This window comes from Nicotiana tomentosiformis, chromosome 1 (genome assembly GCF_000390325.3).
Source record: "Nicotiana tomentosiformis chromosome 1, ASM39032v3, whole genome shotgun sequence".
In the NCBI taxonomy this organism is placed as follows: domain Eukaryota; kingdom Viridiplantae; phylum Streptophyta; class Magnoliopsida; order Solanales; family Solanaceae; genus Nicotiana; species Nicotiana tomentosiformis.
In genome coordinates, this window is record NC_090812.1 from 54,105,460 (window position 1) to 54,122,564 (window position 17,105).

General features: G+C 41.1%; 1 protein-coding gene across 1 annotated transcript; it reads left to right on the forward strand.

Annotated features, from left to right (window-relative positions):
* The first annotated feature begins 6,204 nt into the window (after window positions 1–6,204).
* LOC104117145 (E3 ubiquitin-protein ligase At4g11680-like) lies at window positions 6,205–16,141 on the forward strand. The gene is made up of 5 exons (XM_009628150.4): window positions 6,205–6,948; window positions 7,541–7,660; window positions 7,740–7,872; window positions 15,394–15,558; window positions 15,664–16,141. Exons 1-5 carry the CDS (start codon window positions 6,392–6,394, stop codon window positions 15,838–15,840), a joined length of 1,152 nt encoding a protein of 383 aa, XP_009626445.1. The 5' UTR covers window positions 6,205–6,391; the 3' UTR covers window positions 15,841–16,141.
* The last annotated feature ends 964 nt before the right edge of the window (window positions 16,142–17,105 follow it).

The window sequence follows — 17,105 nt, forward strand, 5'->3', positions numbered from 1 at the left end:
GGGGGGCATTACCCCTCAAATATATCAAGTTTGATGCAAGAAAGTTACTTCATAACAACATGGCTCCGATAAGAAAAATTGTAAAAGCCAAATGGTCAAAACGAACCATGCTCATGTAGTTGGCCCGAGCCCTGACACAAAACATGAACATATGTATAATGACTTACAAAGAAAAATTTCTTCTTTTCCGATATCTTATATCCAAGAAAAATTCCTTTATTTCGAGATTTATTATGCAAACAGGCTCAAGGGCCGACCATTACTTCGAGTTTGAGAAAGCACTCTCTCGACCATTAAGCCTACGGGCTACATTACTTCAAGTTTGAATCACTCACTCGACTACTAAGCCTACGGGCTACTCTTATTTCGAGTTCGAGCAAACATTCACTCAACTATTAAGCCTACGGGCTACATTACTTCGAGTTCGAATCACTCACTCGACCACTAAGCCTACGGGCTACTCTTATTTCGAGTTCGAGCAAACACTCACTCGACCATTAAGCCTACGGGCTACATTACTTCGAGTTCGAATCACTCACTCGACTAATAAGCCTATGGGCTACGTCACTTCGAGTTCGAGAAAGTACTCACTTGACTACTAAGCATACGGGATACTCTTATTTCGAGTTCGAGGAAATATTCACTCGACCATTAAGCCTACGGGCTACTCTTATTTTGAGTTCGAGCAAACACTCACTCGACCATTAAGCCTACAGGCTATATTACTTCGATTTCGAATCACTCACTCGGCTAATAAGCCTACGGGCTACGTCACTTCGAGTTCGAGCAAGCACCCACTCGACTACTAAGCCTACGGGCTACTCTTATTTCGAGTTCGAGCACACATTCACTCGACCATTAAGCCTACGGGCTATATTACTTCGAGTTCGAATCACTCACTCGACTACTAAGCTAACGGGCTACTCTTATTTCAAGTTCGAGCAAACATTCACTCAACCATTAAGCCTACGGACTACTCTTATTTCGAGTTCGAGCAAACACTCACTCGACCATTAAGCCTACGAGCTACATTACTTCGAGCTCGAATCACTCACTCGACTAATAAGCCTACGGGCTACATGACTTCGAGTTCGAGCAAGCACTCACTCGACTACTAAGCCTACGAGCTACTCTTATTTTGAGTTCGAGCAAACACTCACTCGACCATTAAGCCTATGGCCTATATTACTTCGAGTTCGAATCACTCACTCGATTAATAAGCCTACGAGCTACATCATCTCGAGTTTGAGCAATCACTCACTCGACCATTAAACCTACGGGCTATATTACTTCGAGTTTGAACCACTCACTCGACTAATAAGCCTACATGCTACATTACTTCAAGTTCAAGCAATCACTCAACTCGACTACTAAAGCCTATAGGCTACCTTATTTCGAGTTTGAGCAAGCACTCACTCGATTATAAAGGCTACAAGATCCAAATTCGATCAAATTGCCTAAAGCCTTATAAAAACCTTCATAAGGCATGAATGAAACAAAATCTTCTCAAGGCAGAGAATAAAATAGAGGCGAGCCAGGAAAAGAAACGATCTTTATATATACACAAATATTTACAATGTTCGAACAGGACGCTACACAAAAAACCAAAATAAAAACTAAGGGCTAAGTTTCTTGGTTATCTACGGGGCAGTCTCTTCTCCATCGGGCTCCTCCCTGCTCTCGGACCCACTCTTGCTCCCATCATCGCCATCATTATCATCATCACCATCATCATCATTGGAAGCCAAGGCTTCAGCATTGGCTTCAAGCTCTTTAGCTCTTTTTATCTCTTCTGTGAGATCGAAACCTCGAGCATGGATATCTTCGAGGGTCTCCCTCCGAGATCAGAATTTAGCAAGTTCAGCAACCCAATGTGCTCGAGTGTTAGCGATCTCGACTGCCTCTCTTGCTTGTACCTGAGCAGCTTCAGTATCCAACTGATAAACGGTCACTAATGCATCCGCATAGGACTTTGCTTTTTAGGCATCAGATTTGGCCTTGGCAAGTTCGGAGGCCAACCCAGCCTCGAGTTCCTCTATTCTTCTCGTTTGAACCAAACTCTTCTCCTTCATGCCTTGAAGTTGGCTTGCAGTCGATGAAAATTGGGACCGAACGGTTTTCTTTTCTGCAGCAAGACGGTCCACGCCATCTTTCCATCCCATGGTCTCCGCCCTTATTATATCAACTTCTTCACGAAGCTGCCCGATCATCTCTAGTTTCTGCTGCAAATGTGAGATCGAAATATTAGCCTCCAATCCTGAATCAAGCCCATGAGTTCTTAATATTACCATTACCTGCTCGGTCAGGTTAGACTGGTCTTGATGAGCCTTGGCCAACTCGGCTCGAAGGCCTTTGATTTCCTCTTCCTTTTCCCCGAAAAGGAGTTTAAGGGTGTTCCTCTCCTCCGCAACCTGTCAGAGGTCGGCCTCGAACCGATGCAGCTCAGCTCGAGACCGAGAACATGCTTCTTGATGAACCGCCACAGCCTGCGAAGAAAGAAGAAAAAAAGTTAGAAAAGAATAGCAAACATAAAAGTAATATCAACGAAGAGAGTTAAAGCTTACCCGATCCAGAGCTTGCTGCACTTCGCAGAAAAGGCCTGACACATCACTAGGGCCAGCAGCGTCCTCGACCCCAGTAAACAAATCACAGAAGAGGTCCTCCCCTTCATGAGACTGACTCATCTCGAGGGCCCCCAAAGCTTGGGCTTCCCGAATCGCCCCTTCGGAAAAGGCAGTGAGAGTGGGCGAGTCTCCAATTACTATTGCCCCAAGCGACTCGCTTGGGGCGGTCTCCTCAGTTCGGAGAGCTTCAGGACCGACCCCTTCCGATATACCCACCATTTGTTGACTTCGGTGGGAAGCATCCTCGATCTCTAATGATTCGGGGACTCTGCCCGAATCTTCCTCCGATATCTCCTCAGTCCGAGGCAGAGCCTTATAAATCACCATCGATTCAGCTGCCTTTGGGGCATCGATGGTTTTCTTCATTCGGGCCACTAGCACGGACCCGTCATTTTTTTCTTCTTCTTCTTCGTCTTCATCCCTTAGACGCAGAACTGATTCTACGGTCAAAGGAATGGTATTCTTCCTTGGCTTACGAGCCATCCTTGTCTTCAGTTTTGGATCCTCGTAAGCGGAGGCCCTTTTTCTCTTATTTTCACCTGCTTTGGAACAGAGGCCGAAGCCTCTTCCTCGACGGGTGAGGGCCTCAAAACCGCATCTTTGCCCACACCTACATACATGGAAATTGATTTAAGTATATGGAAAACATCTCGTTCGAACTACCAAAGATACGAGAAATAGGCTCACCATGATTTTTGGCCTCCCATCGGCCCTTTGACAAATCACGCCATGAGCGCTCGGCATAGGTGGAGGTCGAAGCTAGATCCTGTACCCAGTTCTTGAGGTCGAGAACTGCAGCGGGCATCCAAGGAACCGCTGCATCACAAAAAGGGAATATCGGTGAGAAAAGAAATGAAGGGGCAAATTAGTAGGAGATAACAGCAGAATTATACTTATGCTTCATGTTCTACTCCTCGGGAAAAGGCATCTTTTCAGTCGGAATCAGGTCCGAAGTCTTTACTCGAATGAACCTGCCCATCCAGCCTCGATCCTTGTCCTCGTCTATGCTCGAGAACAGAACCTTGGTAGCCCGATGCTGAAATTTTATTAACCCGCCTCGAAAGAGGCGAGGACAGTATAATCGGATAAGATGGTCGAGGGTGAAAGGCATCCCCTCGATTTTGTTCACGAAGTAACAAATCAAAATAACGATCCGCCAAAAAGAAGGATGGATCTGGCCTAGGGTTATTTTTGTATTGACGGCAGAAATCAATAATAACAGGGTCGAGGGGACCTAGCGTGAAGGGGTAAGTACACACACTTAACCTTTTCACGTAAGTGGTGATATCTTTTTCATAAGACGAGATTACTATTTCTTTGTTCTCCTAATTGCAATCTTTCTTTAGCTGTTCAAGGTGCCTTTCGGTTATCGAACACATATACCTCGATACTGGCTCACATCGGCTGGGAACCGATGAGCCTTTATCGCCCTTAAAATCAGAGGTAAGAACACACGCCCCAGGAACGCACTCCTCAGGCTGTGGCTCCACCGGTGTTTTGTCGGCGACGAGCTGTGAAGAAGAAGCTTTCTCTTTCTGAGGGATGATTTTTGATGTTTTTGCCATTTTTGGATTTAAAGATCGAGAATAGAAGGAGATAACAAAGATTTGGTATTTTGAAGAAAGATTTTGCAGAGAAGAATCACAGATTTGCGAATGAATTCAGAAGGTATGAGAAATAAGTTAGAAAATTTAGAGTTTGGAGATGTAAAAGTGATTAAAAGTGAAAAAATGGGTTATTTATAGGTAGAGCAATGGCGGTTCAATTTCGATAATGGCCGACCATCGTCTGACACGCATTAAATGCCTAGGTAAACTGAATCGACGGGACAACTATCACGCACGTCATGATCGGACTCGATGCAAACGTCAGTATATATCTAATCATACCGTTGAAAAATCATGTCGTTTCTCGCTACATCCTTCCTAAGAAACGAGGGGGCTATCTGTATACGGTTAAAACCGGTTAGTCCTTCGTATGAACTGGTCGAAATGGTAATGCATTGGATCGAAGATCAGGTTGAGGTCCGAAGTCAGGTCATCAAGCTTCAAGCCTTAGGGACCGATCAATGTCGAGCTCGATATCATTATCGAGCTCGAATCCAAATCGAACTATGATGAAGTTATCGAGCTTACGAGGCAGATACTGACCAACACTGTCCCCGAATCAATACAAGGCTCCGAATCAGAATCGAGCTCGAGTCGATATCGAGCTCGAGTCAATTTCGAGCTCATAGACAAGAGTCGTTGCAACCGCACTAGGGGAGAGAATCCTGGCAGGAATAATGGAAAAGTTGATTTATCATGGGTCTCCCACTATATATTTTTAATTATATTTAAAGTAGGATCTCTCCACTATAAAAGGGGTTGGTTATTATTTCAGTAGGGGACCAAGTTTCTACATACATTGTAACGGAAAGATCATACACTCATATATTGAAGAGTTATCCTTTTTAGCTATATAGATTGATTCATCTTGCTTAATCCATAAATCATCTTCTTTCCAACTTTGCTTATTTTTCATTCTTTGCAATCAATATTCGATATTTCCATTTTACTCTTACGATTTGTGTCAAGTTATACCACATACCCTTAAAACTACGTACAAATTTAACTATATCCGTTTTTCGTTAAACATACCTTATAACTTGTTAAGCGGACACGATTGCCGTTGATTCGTTCAAATTTGTAAGATTTGCGAAACTTAAATCATGGATAATAAACCATGAAAAAGGGAAATTCTTAATTTACGCATAGTTCAAGAATTGAATGGAAAAGAAAAATAAATGAATATTGAAAAAGGAAAATAATTAATCTTTATCCTACCATGACGACAAAAAGAAACATCCCAATTCCTTTCCAAACTCTTCCCATCCTTTTTCTTACTTTATTCTCTTTGTTAATTTATCTGCAAATTCACCGTCTCTCTCTCTCCTCTCAAATTTAACCAACCCTAAATACTTAATTTTCTCCTTATGATCACATCCATTGTGCCCTGTGGAACCAACTCTGCTTTAGTCTTCTTTCTCTTCCACTTCATTTTCTTGTTCCGCCACATATTGTACCACGTCTGACGCTACTATCACTCGAAGTAGAGATAACTAAAATACAACTGTCTTCAGAATGCACCATCTTCAGATCCTCGTTCGCATAGTCAAAAACCTTCATTTGTCTCAGACTCCTTTACACACATATGACCATTCTTAAAGATCTAAATATGGAGATAGAAATAAACATGACTAATTTTGGAGCGAGCAAAATCATACATCAAGATTTGAATCTTGCAATTTGTGTGTTGGAACATTCTTTTTATTTTTATTTTGTAATTAGTCAAATACCATTGTCGAAAATAAAATGGAGAAAGTAATCTTTTTTGTTTTTGGTAATGGGAGAAAATATTAATCAAGATCGATTGCTGAACAGAATATCGAGAGGATACACCAAAAAGTCAAAAATAAAAGGGGCGAAAAAAGAAAGAAAAACGTGGTGCGTAAGGTTTTTTTTTTCTTTTAATAATTGTTTATTTTTGCAAATCGCAGCTCGACAGGTGAAAGTCAAAAACGGTGCATGTCCTGGAGAGTACATTCATTTCTATACTCCTAGCGAGTTAAGTCCATAAATCCAATCATTACATAAACAGTGTTATTACAGTTTATATCTGAAAATCCAGAATATTTGAATTTCTTGTTCCTCATCCAAATTCCAATTTTCCAATATTTCACCGTCAATCGTTTCAAATATCTCCGTTAATTTCATTTTCCGGCGACGATGTCGACGGCGAGAGCCGGTAACGATGACAGTTCTAACAGAGTTGATACGACGCCGTTGCTCACCGATCAGCTCTTTAGGAGCCGACGGTTAGCGCGCCGTGCCCCGAGCCTAAGAGGAGCGGCTCGATTTCTCCGGCGAGCAAGTAGCCGGCGAATGATGCGAGAGCCGTCGAGGCGCGTGAGGGAAGCTGCAGCGGAGCAAATCGAGGAACGGCAGAGCGATTGGGCGTACTCTAAACCTATAGTGATACTGGATCTTATCTGGAACTTAGCTTTCGTGATTGTCTCAGTTTCTGTGTTGATTTTGAGCCTTGACGAGTCACCTTCTATGCCATTGAGGCTTTGGATTGTTGGATACGCTTTACAGTGTTTGCTTCACATGGTTTGTGTTTGCGTTGAGTATAGACGCCGAATTCAGCTTAGTAATCCTGCTACAAGTTTGAATTCTGAGCAGAGTAGCGTTGCTGGAGGTTGGAACGGTTCAAGTTCGGGAAGTGACGGAGGGGAAGCTGGCGATTATCACACTGAGAGCCGTCAGAATGAGGATGAAACTAGGTATAATCTCTATTTTGAAGCATGTGATTTGATGAATATATTCTTAATGATTGAAAAAGTAAATTCTTCTTATTATTCATAGTTCGTGTAGTTGTTGCTTTTGCTGTTGCTTATTCATTTCATTGATTTACTTGTTAGGTTAGAACAGGCATTTTAAGTTGAATAGTAGTATGTGTAGTTTCTTGGTCAAGGTATTAGTGGCTCAGATTGTTGTAAATGAATTAGTATACTCATGTGCTGCCTTTCAGAGTTATCATGTGGAGAATTGGAAACTCATGTTACGAGTGCATTTGAAAGACATAGGTACTGGTCTGTTAGGTGGGAGAAAGGTTCTCTAGGCTGCTGAATATGTAACTATGAGGCTTGACGCTGTTGAAATTGATGCCTGTCGTGGATAATTAAAGCTTGTCCTTAATCGTATAAGGAAACCAACCAAAAAAAAAAAAGTTTGTTGCCAATGAGTGTCAAAATTCCTGAAACAGAGTTCTTCTCTTGTTAGTTATTTCGTATCAATAGCTCTGTGTTTCTAAAAGACTAGAATTGTATGCCTGTGCCTCAGAATGTTTTAATGATTCTTAATTTATTGTTTCAGTGTTGCTAAGCATCTGGAATCTGCAAATACCATGTTTTCTTTCATTTGGTGGATAATTGGGTTCTATTGGATATCCGCTGGTGGCGAAAGTTTGACTCATGATGCACCTCAACTTTACTGGTTTGTACCAAACGTGTCTTTGATCTCTGTAATTGTTGTGATATACTTTGGAGTGATGCTTATTTGGGTTCTTTTGCAGGCTTTGTCTCACATTTCTAGCATTCGATGTGATCTTTGTTGTTATATGTGTTGCCGTGGCTTGTCTCATTGGAATTGCTGTTTGTTGCTGCCTACCGTGTATCATTGCTATTTTATATGCAGTGGCGGACCAGGTAGTTCTGTAATATTTTTTACCTTATATAGTCACAAGGTACATATAAAAACTACTTTTTTGGGATCTAGTTCCAATTGTCAGCTCAAAAACAGTCTTGCTAGGGTAAGCAATAGATCATGGAAATATGTTCTTTGATATTATATCTTTTGTTTCATCCCTTTGTGTTTGATTATGGTTCTAATTAGAACCTCTCTTTTGATCTCGTGGTTAACGACTTAACGTAGATGTTCTTTTTTAGGGATGTTCATGTGTCTTTCTCTCATGGATGGAAATGTCAATTAAATTAGTAAATCCAAAGGACAGTAGAACAAGAAGTCCCAAAGATGTACTCTTACCTATGCTCCCCCCCACCCCCCCAAAAAAAGACAGATATTACGTTGGTGCACTTTGGCGTTTGCTTTTGTAGTAGACAGTAGAGACCTCCTTTTTCATGAAGTGATTCACTGATAGGCTTCAAGAAAATGCAGCAACTACAGAAGAGTGTTAGCTCCTATACATGTGTCCTAAATTAAGATCAATGAGCTAACAAAATTCAAAAAGAATAAAAAAATCAGTATTATTTACGAAAGTCGAATTACTCCAGCAAAAGAGGTTGAGAAGACATTTAGCTTTGAGGGAGTGTTGGGAGTTGAGATCCCATAAAATCATCTGCGGTCCATACATACCAAAAAATACCTACGGGGACTATTTTTGAGACTCTTTTGATGGATTTTCCAACTTTCCATGAAATTCAGTTTTCATACGCTTCCTTAATACTATATTAATCCAGTTTACTCCAAAAATTGAGTAGAACATGCTCCAGATATTAACAACGACTTACACTGGAGAAATAGATGATTTGTGCTTCTGCATTTTGGTGGCACATGTAGCATCTCTTACAGAGTCTAGTCTCTCTCTTGTTGAGACTGTCCTGGGTCAAACATGCTTCAGTTCGTTTTGTCCAGCTGAAGTGTATTGCTTTGGTTGGAAGTTTAGTTTTCCGTATCAAGTTCCAAAGCCATGTTTCAACTATACCATTAGCCGCACATGTTTAGTATGTCTGGGACAGGTATGGCGGGCCGCATATTTCCCCCTTTCAATTGCCCCCTTAAATTATATGTTGCCCAGTTTTAAAGCCTGGTGCCCTGTAGAATTCAGAAGTTGGTCTGTGTCTCCTATCATCCTCCTTATTGTCCAGCCTGCTTAGCTTGCAAAGCTAGAGTTTACTTCAGTACTGTTAGTTTACAGCATGTATATAGTGTAGTATTGTCCCACATTGGTAGAAGAGTAGTATGTCCTTGTATAGTATAGCTATAAATAAGGACCTCTTGTATTGTATTGTTCATCCAATATCAATAACATATTTTCTCCCGTGCCTTCTCACATGGTATCAGAGCAATTGTGAGATACTTATCGCTGTGCATAAATTCCAGCGATTCCGGGAAAGAGAAATCGCTTTGCATAAATTCCAGCGATTCCGGGAAAGAGAAATCAGTACTTTTTTAAGGCTGTTTTCTATCTGCTTCATTTCTGTCAGTGTTGTGCAAAATCCAACACTACCACAAGAGTCGTCACTGTCCGGCGACCAAACCCCAGTGAAAAATTCCGGCAGCAGCCTCCTCACGCGCCGGCGCGTACGACCACTTCCGGCCATGTTTTGAAAATCTTCCTTCAGAACAGTTGGGTCGCCTGATAATTCCGATCCTACCCCCCTACTGTTTTCATTTCATTCCGACAACTTTGAGTTTTTTCCGGCAGCTACAGTACTATTCCGACAGCTACAGTAGATTCCGGCAGCTACAGTATTTCAGTATTCCGTTTCTGTGTTTCCGTACACTGTTTCAGTGGATTACAGTTGATTCTTTCTCCTATTTGGTAATAATTTGCAACAATGTCTTTGGGATTTGATGCTTTTGGGTCTAGAAACATGAGTTCTGGAAGCTCTAGTGGTATTATTACCTCGGAACCTTTAATGAGAGGTTCAAACTACTTAGCTTGGGCTTCATCTGTCGAGTTATGGTGTAGAGGTCAAGGTGTTCAAGATCATCTAATCAAACAGTCTAGCGATGGAGATGAAAAGGCAATAGCACTTTGGGCAAAAATCGATGTTCAGTTATGTAGCATCTTGTGGCGATCTATTGATTCCAAGTTGATGCCCTTGTTTCGTCCATTCCAGACATGTTATTTGGTTTGGGCAAAGGCACACGCACCTTATACACTAATGACATATCTCGCTTCTATAATGTGATATCACGGATGACAAACTTAAAGAAGCAGGAATTGGATATGTCTACTTACTTGGGTCAAGTACAGGCAGTCATGGAGGAATTTGAGAAGTTGATGCCAGTTTCTGCTAGTGTGTAAAAACAACAAGAGCAGCGACAGAAGATGTTTCTCGTTCTTACCCTCGCTGGACTTCCTAATGATCTTGATTCAGTACGCGATCAGATTTTGGCTAGTCCGTCTGTCCCGACAGTTGATGAATTATTCTCTCGATTACTCCGCCTTGCTGCAGCACCAAGTCTACCAGTAATCTCATCACATATACTTGATTCCTCTGTTCTTGCATCCCAGATAATGGATGTTCGGGCATCTCAAACTATGGAGCATAGACGAGGAGGTCGTTTTGGAAGATCTAGACCCAAGTGTTCTTATTGTCACAAACTTGGACACACTCGTGAAATGTGCTATTCCTTACATGGTCGTCCACCCAAAAATGCTTACATTGCTCAGACCGAGACTCCAGGTAACCAAGGATTTTCTTTATCTAAAGAAGAATATAATGAGCTCCTTCAGTATCGAGTAAGTAAGCAGACATCTCCACAAGTAGCCTCAGTTGCTCAGACTGATACTTCTGTTTCTGGTAATTCTTTTGCTTGTGTTTCCCAATCTAGCACTCTTGGCCCATGGGTCATGGACTCCGGCGCTTCTGATCACATCTCTGGTAATATATCACTTTTGTCAAATATTGTATATTCACAGTCTCTTCCCACTGTTACTTTAGCCAATGGATGTCAAACTAAGGCAAAAGGAGTTGGACAAGGTAATCCCTTGTCTTCTATCACCCTAGATTCTGTTCTTTATGTCCCTGGCTGTCCTTTTAGTCTTGCATCTGTTAGTCGTTTGACTCGTGCCCTCCATTATGGTATATATTTTATTGACGATTCTTTTATTATGCAGGACCGCAGTACGGGACAGACAATTGGTACATGACGTGAATCAGAAGGCCTTTACTACCTTAACTCACTCATTCCTTCCACAACATGTCTAGGTACAGATCCTCCAGATCTAATCCACAGACGTTTAGGACATTCGAGTTTATCCAAACTTCAGAAGATGGTGCCTAGTTTATCTAGTTTGTCTACATTAGATTGTGAGTCGTGTCAACTTGGGAAACATACCCGAACCTCCTTTTCGCGTAGTGTTGAGAGTCATGCAGAGTCTGTCTTCTCCTTAGTTCATTCTGATATATGGGGTCCTAGTAGAGTCAGTTCATCCTTGGGATTTCGTTATTTTGTCAGTTTCATTGATGATTATTCAAGATGTACTTGGCTTTTCTTAATGAAAGATCGTTCTGAGTTATTTTCTATATTCCAGAGTTTCTGTGCTGAAATCAAAAACCAATTTGGTGTTTCTATTCGCATTTTTCGCAGTGATAATGCCTTAGAATATTTATATTCTCAATTTCAGCAGTTTATGACTTCTCAAGGAATTATTCATCAGACATCTTGTCCTTATACCCCTCAGCAAAATGGGGTTGCTGAGAGAAAGAATAGGCACCTTATTGAGACTGCTCGCACACTTCTAATTGAATCTCGTATTCCGTTGCGTTTTTGGGGTGATGCAGTTCTCACAACTTGTTATTTGATTAAGGATGCCTTCATCTCCCATCAAGAATCAGATTCCGCATTCAGTATTGTTTCCCCAGTCACCCTTATGCTCTCTTCCACCTCGTGTTTTTGGGAGCACGTGTTTTGTTCATAACTTAGCCCCTGGGAAAGATTAGTTAGCTCCTCGTGCTCTCAAGTGTGTCTTCCTTGGTTATTCTCGTGTTCAGAAGGGATATCGTTGTTCTCCAGATCTTCGTAGGTACCTTATGTCAGCTGACGTCACATTTTTTGAGTCTAAACCTTTCTTTACCTCTGCTGACCACCATGATATATCTGAGGTCTTACCTGTACCGACCTTTGAGGAGTTTACTATAGCTCCTCCTCCACCTTCGACCACAGAGGTTTCATCCATACCAACCGTTGAGGAGTCTAGTGTTGTTCCCCCTAGTTCCCCAGCCACAGGAACACCACTCTTGACTTATCATCGTCGTTTGCGTCTTCCATCAGGCCCAACTGGTTCTCGTCCTGCACCTGACCCTGCTCCTAGTACACCGATTGCACTTCGGAAAGGTATACGGACCACACTTAACCCTAATCCTCATTATGTCGGTTTGAGCTATCATCGTCTGTCATCTCCCCATTATATTTTTATATCTTCTTTGTCCTCGGTTTCCATCCCTAAGTCTACAGGTGAAGCGTTGTCTCATCCAGGATGGCGACAGGCTATGAGTGACGAGATGTCTGCTTTACATACAAGTGGTACTTAGGAGCTTGTTCCTCTTCCCTCAGGTAAATCTACTGTTGGTTGTCGTTGGGTTTATACAGTCAAAGTTGGTCCCGATGGACAGATTGATCGACTTAAGGCCCGTCTTGTTGCCAAAGGATATACTCAGATATTTGGGCTCGATTACAGTGATACCTTCTCTCCCGTGGCTAAAGTGGCTTCAGTTCGCCTTTTTCTATCCATGGCTGCCGTTCGTCATTGGCCCCTCTATCAGCTGGACATTAAAAATGCCTTTATTCACGGTGATCTTGAGGATGAGGTTTATATGGAGCAACCACCTGGTTTTGTTGCTCAGGGGGAGTCTCGTGGCCTTGTATGTCGCTTGCGTCGGTCACTTTATAGTCTAAAGTAGTCTCCTCGAGCCTGGTTTGGTAAGTTCAGCACGGTTATCCAAGAGTTTGGCATGATTCGTAGTGAAGCTGATCACTCTGTGTTTTATCGGCACTCTGCTTCAAGTCTCTGTATTTATCTGGTAGTCTATGTTGATGATATTGTTATTACTGGCAATGATCAGGATGGTATTACCAATATGAAGCAGCATCTCTTCCAGCACTTCCAAACTAAGGATCTAGGCAGATTGAAGTACTTTCTAGGTATTGAGGTTGCCCAGTTTAGCTTAGGTATTGTTATTTCTCAAAGAAAATATGCTTTAGACATTCTTGAGGAGACGGGGATGATAGGTTGCAGACCTGTTGACACTCCGATGGATCCGAATTCTAAACTTATGCCAAGATAGGGGGAGCCGCTTAGCGATCCTGCAAGCTATAGGCGGCTGGTTGGAAAATTAAATTATCTCACAGTGACTAGACCCGACATTTCTTATCCCGTGAGTGTTGTAAGTCAGTTTATGAATTCTCCCTGTGATAGTCATTGGGATGCAGTTGTCCGCATTATTCGATATATAAAATCGGCTCCAGGCAAAGGGTTACTCTTTGAGGATCGAGGTCATGAGCAAATCATTGGATACTCAGATGCTGATTGGGCAGGATCACCTTCTGATAGACGTTCTACGTCTGGATATTGTGTTTTAGTAGGAGGAAATTTGGTGTCCTGGAAGAGCAAGAAACAGAATGTAGTTGCTCGGTCTAGTGCAGAAGCAGAATATCGAGCAATGGCTATGGCAACATGTGAGCTAGTCTGGACCAAACAATTGCTCAAGGAGTTGAAATTTGGTGAAATCAGTCGGATGGAACTTGTGTGCGATAATCAAGCTGCCCTTCATATTGCATCAAATCCGGTGTTCCATGAGAGAACTAAACACATTGAGATTGATTGTCACTTCGTCAGAGAAAAGATACTTTCAGGAGAGATTGCTACAAAGTTTGTGAGGTCGAATGATCAACTTGCAGATATTTTCACCAAGTCTCTCACTGGTCCTCGTATTGGTTATATATGTAACAAGCTCGGTACATATGATTTGTATGCACCTGCTTGAGGGGGAGTGTTAGTTTACAGCATGTATATATTGTAGTATTGTCCCACATTGGTAGAAGAGTAGTATGTCCTTGTATAGTATAGTTATAAATAAGGACCTCTTGTATTGTATTGTTCATCCAATATCAATAACATATTTTCTCCCGTGCCTTCTCACAAGTACTTTTAGAAAAAGGCAGCTTCCAATGAAACAGAGGGAATAATCTATCCACATTTTTCTAGTTCTAATTTGGATTCACATTATTCTAAGACCTGTATAATTTAGTAATTGGGTCCTTTGACTTTTCCTTTGAAATCCTCCTAGGCTAATCTAGAAAATGTTTGTAGACGAGCATCCATTATCTTTGAAACATGCATCTAACATTCGTGTTTTAACTGCCTTTTCCATTCGTTGCTCCGATCAACAACAACAACAACAAACCCAGTATAATCTCACAAGTGGGGTTTGGGGAGGGTAGTGTGAATACTTCTTTGGCCTACCTCTACCTCTCCTCAAACCGCTCCGATCAGTTGAGTATAAATTGTGCATCCACCAAAACTCAAGTCTGGTCTGTACTCTTTGGGGACTGAATATGCTTACCAACCCGTTTTCACCCTTTTATCCAGTTCACTAGTAATAATACTCGTTTTCCCCAGATTCCCTTCTGTGGCTGATTCTCCAAATAGAAGCAGCAGCAACAACAACAACAACAACGACCCAGTGAAATCTCACTAGTGGGGTCTGGGGAGGGTAGTGTGTACGCAGACCTTACCCCTACCCCGAGAGGGTAGAGATGCTGTTTCCGAAAGACCCTCGGCTCAAGAAGACAAAAGAAAGACGAAAAGAGGCAATATATCAGTATCATCAATAGAAACCATAGAACAAAGAACAACATCACCAGAATCAGAAAATAAGTGAAAAGTAAAACAATAACCAGTAGTTAAAGCATAGCACTAAGAGGAACGAAAGAGATTCTCCAAATAGAAGCAAATTGCGGAAATTGATACCTAGAAGAATGTAGATATCATCCTTCATATTATTATGGTAGCAATTTGCTTCAACTTATGTGTTGCAATTGCTTTAGGATCTTGTGATTTATGCGAAAAAAGCCCTATAATTTACCAAATGGTATTGGTTAACATGGTGGAAATGATGTGCCTGATAATTGTAATTAGTGGTAAAATGATATTTCCAATTACTTGATATTTTTGGTAATTTAAATTTAATATCATAGGGTCTTATCTTTGTTTTATTATTCGCTCTTTCTGTCGAGTTTCACAAAATGAGATAATTTATGTTTACATTATGCAATTCCATCACAGAGAGGAATTGGAGGATGTAACTGAATAGTGTTCCTGCTTTTGATTGATATAGTCTTGAATAAATAAATAAAAAAACTGCCTTTATTTTCTATTTTATGCTATTGGTTGTGTCTCTTGCTTTCTGAAGATTCTCTCTTTTTGCATCAATTGTCTGAACATCTTTCTCAATTTTGCTTTTTTCGTGAGATAGGAAGGAGCAACCAAGGAAGATGTTGAGAGGCTGCCTAAATACAAGTTTCGAAAACTTGGTGATTTTGAAAAACAAAATGGCGAGATTCAAGAATCATTTGGAGGAGTAATGACTGAATGTGACACTGATACACCCATTGAGCATGTTCTCACATTGGAAGATGCCGTATGTTCTATACATTCTTTGTTCTTTGATTAGAAAATTTCACAAAACCTAGGGAACTTCCCAATCCTTCAAGAAGTTGATTTCGTTCATTCTTGTCTGTTGCAGGAATGTTGCATTTGCCTTTGTCCCTATGAAGATGGAACTGAGCTGCGTGAGCTCCCTTGTCGTCACCATTTTCACTCTGCCTGCATAGACAAGTGGTTGTTCATAAATGCCACCTGCCCTCTTTGCAAGTTCAATATTCTTAAAAATGGCAATCAAAGTAGTGGCGAAGACGCATAAATCAGCTTAATGCTATGCAGCCATCACAATGAAGATCTTCTTGTACTTCTGGGTGTTGGTACCAGGTTCAACCTCTAGTAGGTGCTTATTTATTCACAAATCCTAGCGCTCGCTTTTGTCATGTTGTAGCGTGTATTTTGGTAGGTTTACATGTTTGTAAAACATTTCTTGTCCTGTATCATATGTAGATATTTAATTTAATCTGAATTACATGTACGAATTCTCATCATCTTGATGTTTGACATGGCTCACACAATCATAATGTGAATGGTAATCAGACCATTTTTTCCTTTTTCCCCTATTAGGACAGGTTCTACTACTGTCCATCCTGCAATTGTGCAATTGTGTTTGTATTGCAATTGGCTATCGACCACATCTTGCTTTTTCTTAGTACTTACTACGATATTACCAAATAGTGATGTATTTCACTGCATGTAGCAACTAACTGCCCAACTCACCCCGCAAATAAAATAACTATGGACATTGCAGACCTGGTTCCACCATGGACGCTATTTTCGGGACCAGTATGCTGGTTTGCGTCGATGGTCACATGTGAATTAACGTCAATTGGATTCACGGCCCGAGTCTCAACGGGTTCAGCGGGTGACCTTACGTCACCGGGCGTCACGTTGTTATTCTCACCTTGATAGCCAGATCCGTTGTCGATATGCACGGGTAGTAATTGAGAGTTCTGTCATCTTTATCCTGAAATCAAAATATTTCAAAGAGCAAGTGTAAAATTGCGTATTTTATAGAGATTTGTACCAAATAACCACTATTATCCTTAGCCCCATGGTGGGCGCCAAATAATTTACCCGAAAAATGGATAACAATTGAATTTGTACGTGGTTTTAAGGATACGTGATTTATAGCTTGGTACAAATAGAGAAAAGATAAATATTAGTATCGAAATTAGCTGTAAACGAAATGAATGCAAACCGAATGAATCAATTAGTCTAGGTCCTCAAGTTTGATCACCCTCAAACTGAATGGAGGGTAAACTGATACAAGAACAAAATGACTGAATATTGAAAACCAGAAGAAAAGGCAGTATATTGCTTTATATTCTATCAATGAATGTCTTCTACAAATGATCAGACCCCCTTTAAGTACCAGGGATGTCCTATTCTTAATATAATTTCTAAATACAGTAAGGAATCCCATGATAGATTAATTAATTGGCCCCTCCTTGATATGCGCCGGGATTTCCGCCGAGATTCTCGCCCAATTGCGGATATTTCAGCTTTCTGTTTTTTGGCTCGATA

Bases quoted from the DNA above. Each gene is read 5' to 3' on its own strand.
- LOC104117145 (XM_009628150.4), top strand. From the start codon at position 6,392: ATGTCGACGGCGAGAGCCGGTAACGATGACAGTTCTAACAGAGTTGAT. The intron at 6,949-7,540 runs GTATAATCTCTA...TTATTGTTTCAG, and splicing joins CAGAATGAGGATGAAACTAG to TGTTGCTAAGCATCTGGAAT. The intron at 15,559-15,663 runs GTATGTTCTATA...TGTCTGTTGCAG, and splicing joins TTCTCACATTGGAAGATGCC to GAATGTTGCATTTGCCTTTG.